Source organism: Bacillus rossius, chromosome 1, assembly GCF_032445375.1.
Source record: "Bacillus rossius redtenbacheri isolate Brsri chromosome 1, Brsri_v3, whole genome shotgun sequence".
NCBI lineage: Eukaryota > Metazoa > Arthropoda > Insecta > Phasmatodea > Bacillidae > Bacillus > Bacillus rossius.
In genome coordinates this window covers 376,612,640-376,620,853 of record NC_086330.1, presented here as the reverse complement: position 1 = coordinate 376,620,853, position 8,214 = coordinate 376,612,640, and the positions used below count along the sequence as shown (strand labels likewise).

Below are 8,214 nucleotides of genomic sequence, written 5' to 3'. Positions count from 1 at the left end.
AATATGTCGGTAGGTAGCTCGGGTTAAGTCTGTGTGTTGTTTGTGCTGTGAAGTGTTTGGTGCGGTCGCGCTGTGTGCCGTGCAAGGACAAGTGACAGCTGCTATGTTTTTTTCTGCATGCTGCGTTGGTTTTTTGTAAGACCGTCTCATGGAATTATTTTTGGGAGGCAGCTGGCTCTACTCCGTGTGCTGGTAACCACGCATAAAATAATTTTTTCCCCCCCCGTAATATTTACCATTGATCATAATGTCATGTAAAAACAATTTTTCATTTTCACATCTTTCTCCACTGTGTCTGACATTAATTGGTCATGCTGTTTACATAATTTAGGTTTCTATTTTATTTTATAGAATTAGTTAATGTTTGTTTGTTGTAAGTTTGTATGTTCAATTGTAAGCCATTTAATAAAGTTAACTTTTCCTGTACAGAATAAGTGATGAGATATAGGAAGAAGTCGGAATTATCCATTTTTTGTTTTCATGACAGTCCAAAACTCAAAAATTTATATGTATATCTTTGCACTGTTTTTGTAATTGCTTCTCAGTTTTTTTGGGGGACTCTGAGCCTGTAGAAAGAGGTACGGAACCGCGGGCCACACAGTATCCATAGATCCGTGCAGACTCCTACAGATCATTGAATCCGCAAATTTTTTCCACCTCCTACATTAAACTAAAACATGTTTCAGCAACTTGTACTCTGTTCTTAAACATTCACATTAAGAGACCTAAAATGTGTTTAATCAATCATAATATTTTGTTACACGTAACCATTAACCAGGTACTGCCCTCTACAGTATTATTTTAGTAAATTTTAATTTGTTATCCTACTGCTGAATGTTCAGCATTTGTCTTGATCGTAATGTTTTTAAACCTTAGATTATTTTACAGTGATCCATGTTCAACTTCTACAAAGAGCTACACTCCATGCAAATATTTTCCTAATAAGTATTCTTTTCCTTTTAAGTTAAATTTTTGTTCCTAAATTAATGTTATATTTTTTTGTTGACAGCTTTGCACTCTCTTTTATATGTGTTTATGTACTCTCTGTATTTAGTTACACATTTAAAAAAAGTGGGTTGTCTGTAAAGTCGGTTTACGGACGATAATTTTACGTGATAGCGTCATAAGAAAGCATTGATGAAAAAATTGCATTCTTTTTAATTTTCAAAAATATTATTTACAGTTTTTTTTTTGCAAATTTAATTTAAATAATTTGTTTGGATATAATCACGAACAATAAGTTAAAAAAAAGCCCCGCCTTAAACCTGTTTGATGTTATAGAAGGATTTTCCTCGCACGGTGGTCGGCCGGTTCTCGCACGCTCGGCTCGGGCGTAACGCGACAATTTTCCGTGCGTGCAGCCGGCGTTCATCGATTTATAAGACGTCATCACGTCAAAAAAAAATTTTTTTCATGTGTGACTTTGTTACGTACATTATGTGAAATGTCGCTGCATGTAACTGTTGTGTTAGTTTCCTCGGAGGGGTTTGCGTGCACGAGGGATGAGGGGTGAGGGATGATGGTTGTCGCAGGCCAGGGCCGGTTCGGCAAGGTGTACACGGCGGTGAACAACAAGACGGGCGAGCTGATGGCCATGAAGGAGGTGCAACTGCAGCCCAACGACCACCACGCGGTCCGACATGCCACCGAGGAGCTGAGGATCTTCGAGAGCATCCAGCACAACCACCTGGTGCGCTACTACGGCGTGGAGATACACAGGGTAGGTCGTTGGTGTTGTTGGTTTTTTTTTTTTTTTTTTTAAAGAGGAGGGAAAATCTTTCAAAGACACCACCGTGATACATGTTGGTCGGTAGTGTGGGATTTCCACCCACTAAAAACCCTCTTCTCCACTTCCCCCGTAGTTATTGTGGGGGAGACTGGGCCGGAACCGCGCTAGCATTACTTCAACCCGGTCCGTGTTGCGTCAAACGACGTCCGCTCACGTTTCACTGGTCTCTCTCTCTCTCTCTCTGATATTTTTTTCCTTGAGAATGCACCGCACGCAGGCAGCGATTTCATTCCAGTTTTCTTCTCTTTGTACCACAAGGTTCACCAGGCTCTCAGGATTGAGAGTCTCGCCTATTGTTGCTTCGGTGTTTGCCCTGTGGTTCCTCCATCGTTCACACTTGAAAAACGTGTGCTCAGCATCATCGGTTTTGTCCGGGCAGTACATGCACATCGGAGTGCGGTGTAGGCCCAATTTGTGCAGGTATGCGTTGGATGAGCCGTGGCCTGTCAACAGTTGAGCCAGGAAGAAATCTGTCTCGCCGTGATTTCGGTCGATCCAGGTTTCGATGTTCGGAATCAGGCGAGCTGTCCATCTGCCCTTTGTCGCAGATCTTCCATCTGTCTTCCCATTCTTTCAGTGTTTCCGCCTTCAATTTTTCTCCGGCTTCCTTTATGTTGTCGCCAGTAGTTATGATGTCATAGAGTTTCGCCCTCTCGAATGCTAGTAGGTCTATAGGCGCCACCCCTGCTATAGGGGGAAAAGTTAAATCTGAACCGTCTCTCTTATCGCTGCGCGCATGGGCTGCCTCCCCCTTTACCCCCCCTTAGCGCAACGACAGTGTCTGGAGGGGAAGGCGTGGCGACCCCTCCAAATCAAGGCGATGGAGTGTCAGCCCGTCTTACACGAACGCGACACAAGGGTTATAACACATGAACTGCATCATGTAATCACAACTGGAAAATACACTACATCGTTAACCCATGTCCAAATCATTCAAACACATACATATTTACAAAAATAAATCAAGTTAACAGAACATCAGTATGCTAACAGTTACGCTATTTGTTTGCAGTCATAAAAAACCTCTCTGTGAAAAAACTATATTATCATAAACAAAAATGCTGCATGTGTTAAATTACTCTTTCTTTGAAGGCTTGGTTATCAAATTATCATTTGGTTAAGGGTTCTGTAAAAATAGCATTTTCTTTAAGGTAAAATACAGAACATTTGCGTTTTGTCACTACTTTTTGCATCACTAATGTTCGACGCAAAACCGCGTGTTGATTATAGATACATAATTTTAAGATGCGAACCTAATATTTTAATAGTTAGATAGTTATTATAGTATGTTATTTACCTAATCTGAGTCTGATGTGAAGCTGGCATTTTTCCGTTTCACTAGAAGAATCTTCGTCTGTAGATTCTTCAAGATTAACAATAATCTTATCTATTTCAGTATCTAATAACCTATCACTATTCCAGTATTCATTCTCAATTTTTTCCACATGCCGGCAGCATTCTTTCCATTGCTCTTTAGAGTAGCTACTAAACAGCTGTTCACATAATGTCTTCTTGTCTTCGAGTGAGGATGATATTTCTTCGCACACTTTTCCTTTAATATATCCCCACACTAGCTCAATCGGATTGAGGTCCGGATGATAGGCTGGAAGCCTGATTACTTCGTGGGAGTTCATTTTAATGATTTCGTCAATTTTGTAAGTTTTGGAAGTGGGCACTTGTTTCGCAAGTAATAGTAGGTTGGCTTTTGTTAGGTCAGAGGAGAAAGTTACGTTGTTTATTTTTAGCCACTCTTGAATCACTTGTTTGGTGTTAGCGGAAGTCGGCTTCTTATTTGTCTGTACATTGTGATAACTTGCATTGTCGAGAACAATGACGGAGTTTTCAGGCAAATTTGGAAGCAGTTTATGTGTAACCCATTTCGAAAAGTTTTCGAAATTCATGTCATTATGATAATCTCCCGTTTTTTGTTTTGACCGGAATATCAACAATGCATTCTGTACAAATCCCTCCTCTCCTCCTGCATTCACAATTATTAAACGCTGGCCTTTCCCGATTGGCTCTGTAACACCCAGCTCATTGTACGATTGCCAACAAGAACTAACGCTGTGGGTAGCATGGATGTACGTTTCATCTACATAAACAATTGAACGACCATCGCTTCGAAACTTGCGCATTTCTTGTAGGAAACGCCCCCTCCATGCTGCTATATCAGGCTTCTCAATCAAAATCCTTCTCCTTGACTGACACTTCGTCCAACGGAATCCCAGTCTCTTTAACAGTTTTCTCAAAAATTCTTTACTGCAGTCCAAAACACCATCATCTCGCAAAGCCGTCTTTAATTTATTTAAAGTTGAAACAGTTTTCCTGACAGTGTAAAATTCATGCACTTTTCTCCTCACAGCACCACACGTAAAATCGTCGACTTCTAACAGTTTTTTGCGTTCTTTTTTTTTTTTTTGCCAGTAGGTGTTGAAAAGTTCAGACCAATTTTACTTTTTACTTTCCCCTCAGCCAAAATCCTGTTAACCGTTGATTCAGACACACCCGTCGCAGCACTTGATGCTTCAGTAACATTGTATTTTAAACCGTACAGCAACTTCTTTTCTTTTAGATGCGTCGCAACGTTGTATACAATTTCACGCGCCTGTCCTCGCAAGGGTCGTCCTGGAATAAGGTTTGAGGTTGATGGGATAGGCTCGCTTGTTGTACCGTGTAACCCAGGTCCCGGCATGACGCGCTGACGCAATCCTCACGCAGCCGAGTCAAGCGCGGAACTGACCCCCTCCACTTCCCCTGGCGACTATCACGTGACGGTAGTGTGCGTCAGGCCACGAATTGGGGTCTGCGCAGGTTCACAAGTATCTTGCCGGGCTATATAACTAGTATGGCAGCTTCGGAGACCGTGCAATAGGGTACGTGGGGTCCGCACACTTTCACTTTTTCATTGCATTACTTTCTAGCATCTTGTGGTGTATAGGTAATATTTGTTACCTTGTTAGGTACATAGAATTGTGATCATCATGATGATTCTTGTCCTAATAATTGGGACCTCACAGTACCACGGATGTTGAGTATTCACTTGCCCCGCACCAAAATGATCCAGGTTGCATTCACAACTACAGTAAAGTCTGGATTAACAGCATTGGTGTGGACAGGGGCCACCTCGGGTGAGCAAAGACTCGGATAACACTGGTATAATGAGAAAATAGTTCTAGTTTTTTCAGTTAGCCTGAAGGTATAATTCTTCAGAGTGTTGTTTAGATTCTTTCACGTCACTCCATGATTCCCGAGGAAATGTCATCTTTAAGGTTGAAGTTCTTTAGGCGTTGAAAAACAGTTAGATTACTTTCTAGGTCCTCAAGTAAACGTTCTAACAGCGTTTGCCGGCAATGGCGGTTCTTGTAGGCTTGGATAATACGGAAACTCGGTTCATTGAAGCTCGTTTAATGAGACTTGCCTGTGGTGGGAAACACGGCGTATGTAACTGTGAGCCGCTGGGTGTTGTCATTGGCGCACTCTTCCCCCATAAATTAATTCCTTCGCTGCTCCATTCTTACCGTCTCTGATATCCCCAATGTTAATTGTTAATGAAATGTAAAGTGCTACTTCATTAATTCATGAAATTTTGTGCTTTTTTTTTAATATGTATGTTTAGTTTTAAGTTGGTTGACTAACTGCGGTTGATGCAGCATACGAGGACTGCGAAAGAAGTGGCAGCACAGGGACAGGCTCTGCTTCTGAGAGGCAGATCACGGTAGGGTTTGGTGTGGTGTGCAGCACCTCCCAGGTGAATCGGGAGTAATAATGGAATGGCTGATTGTCCTGAGAAGTAGTAGGACGGTCTCGGTGCGTGCTGTTGCAGGAGGAGATGCTGATCTTCATGGAGTTCTGCCCCCAGGGCACGCTGGAGAGCCTGGTGGCCGGCACGGAGAGCGGGCTGCCCGAGGCGCTGGTGCGGCGCTACACGCAGCAGCTGTTGCTGGCCGTGTCGGCGCTGCACCAGTGCGGCGTCGTGCACCGCGACATCAAGCGTGCGTAGTCCCCGCCATCCCGGCCGTTCAGCATTACAAGCACAGGAGAACACTGCGTGTGTTCACAATTACAAGCACAGGAGAACATTGCATGTGTTCAGAATTACAAACACAGGAGAACATTGCATGTGTTCAGAATTACAAACAAAGGAGAACACTGTGTGTGTTCAGAATTACAAGCACAGGAGAACACTGCATGTGTTCAGAATTACAAACACAGGAGAACACTGCATGTGTTCAGAATTACAACACAGGAGAACACTGCATGTGTTCAGAATTACAAACACAGGAGAACACTGCATGTGTTCACAATTAAAAACACAGGAGAACATTGCATGTGTTCAGAATTACAAACACAGGAGAACATTGCATGTGTTCAGAATTACAAACAAAGGAGAACACTGTGTGTGTTCAGAATTACAAGCACAGGAGAACACTGCATGTGTTCAGAATTACAAACACAGGAGAACACTGCATGTGTTCAGAATTACAACACAGGAGAACACTGCATGTGTTCAGAATTACAAACACAGGAGAACACTGCATGTGTTCAGAATTACAACACAGGAGAACACTGCATGTGTTCAGAATTACAAACACAGGAGAACACTGCATGTGTTCACAATTAAAAACACAGGAGAACATTGCATGTGTTCAGAATTACAAACACAGGAGAACATTGCATGTGTTCAGAATTACAAACAAAGGAGAACACTGTGTGTGTTCAGAATTACAAGCACAGGAGAACACTGCATGTGTTCAGAATTACAAACACAGGAGAACATTGCATGTGTTCAGAATTACAAACAAAGGAGAACACTGTGTGTGTTCAGAATTACAACACAGGAGAACACTGCATGTGTTCAGAATTACAAACACAGGAGAACACTGCGTGTGTTCACAATTACAAACACAGGAGAACACTGCATGTGTTCAGAATTACAACACAGGAGAACACTGCATGTGTTCAGAATTACAAACACAGGAGAACACTGCATGTGTTCAGAATTACAAACACAGGAGAACACTGCGTGTGTTCAGAATTACAAACAAAGGAGAACACTGCATGTGTTCAGAATTACAAGCACAGGAGAACACTGCATGTGTTCAGAATTACAAGCACAAGAGAACATTGCATGTGTTCAGAATTACAAGCACAGGAGAACACTGCGTGTGTTCACAATTAAAAACACAGGAGAACATTGCATGTGTTCAGAATTACAAACACAGGAGAACATTGCATGTGTTCAGAATTACAAGCACAGGAGAACACTGCATGTGTTCAGAATTACAAGCACAGGAGAACATTGCATATGTTCAAAAATCCAAATATGAGGGAATATTACTTACATTTAAAATTCGAGTTAATATTGCATATATTCATTATTCGAAATACCAGTTAATAATGACTATATTAGTAATTAAAAATATGAGAGGAAGTATGTATTAAGTTACAAATGGATATGATTTATCTTAATGTTTAATGTAGTAGCACAAACTTTCCAAATATATTATTAGTTGATTTTCGTTAAGTATTATCTAGGTAGCATTCACACACATGAATCATCCAGTTTCAAAATGATGGTGCTCAATGATTGTACAGCAAAATAGGAGCCTGTCGTAATGTGGCTGGTATTGGGACATGATAAAACGATGGAATGAGAGCACATATATCTGTGGACATTATTTTGAGAAATAAAAATAATCTTGAGTGATTACCACACTAAGTTATTTCTTAATTATCTTCTGTTAATTACCTTATGACTTTCTCTTGTACTAAAACAATTACTTTATTATTCATATTAAATATTTGAAATACCTTTACTTAAAAATAAAGAATATTCAATTGTAGTATTTAAAATGTGGAGACGCTCTTGTATTATAACCTTGTGTGTTTCCACATTTAGATTGAGAGTTACTTCTGTACAATATAAATGTATACGTACATACCCAGTTAGAAAGTAATATTTCTTTTCGATATATTCAAAAACAGTTTAAACAAACCCAGTGAAAAGAATGAAGTTCAGAAGTAGAAACATTTTGCACATAAAATTTTCTGAGAAGTTGAAAACAAATAAACTATTTTCAAATCCTGCACAAAAGTGATAAAACCAGAATGATTATTTTTTGTGTAGTTATGTTTTAGTGTATATAACCATTCATTAACATAAAACATCCATTGCAGTTGCATGAAAGCAATCAAGTTATTGATAGAATCTAAAATGTGACTTTCTCTATTCTTATTATTCAAATTAGATACTCATATTCAAGAAAATGTTGATATTTATATATTTTAGTTTCATTTGAACTAAAAAAAAAAAATCGTACAGAGGTGTAAGTGGAAACATACTTCTACAACCACTTTTTTTCGTTGATAAGTAACACATAATGGAAATAAAAACAAATATCTTATTCCCTTCTCATTTCCCGTAA

The 8,214-nt window shown here is 40.1% G+C and overlaps 1 protein-coding gene across 4 annotated transcripts in view; it reads left to right on the top strand.

Annotated features, from left to right (window-relative positions):
* The window catches only part of LOC134528547 (mitogen-activated protein kinase kinase kinase 4), an 86,469-nt gene that overhangs the window by 65,154 nt on the left and 13,101 nt on the right, over positions 1-8,214 (top strand). For 3 of the 4 annotated variants that reach the window (XM_063362269.1, XM_063362268.1, XM_063362271.1), the window contains 2 exons: positions 1,533-1,720; positions 5,613-5,781. In XM_063362269.1, the coding sequence (XP_063218339.1) occupies positions 1,533-1,720; positions 5,613-5,781 (357 nt within the window). The remainder of the gene's footprint in view (positions 1-1,532; positions 1,721-5,612; positions 5,782-8,214) is intronic. The other variant, XM_063362270.1, reaches the window with a different exon arrangement.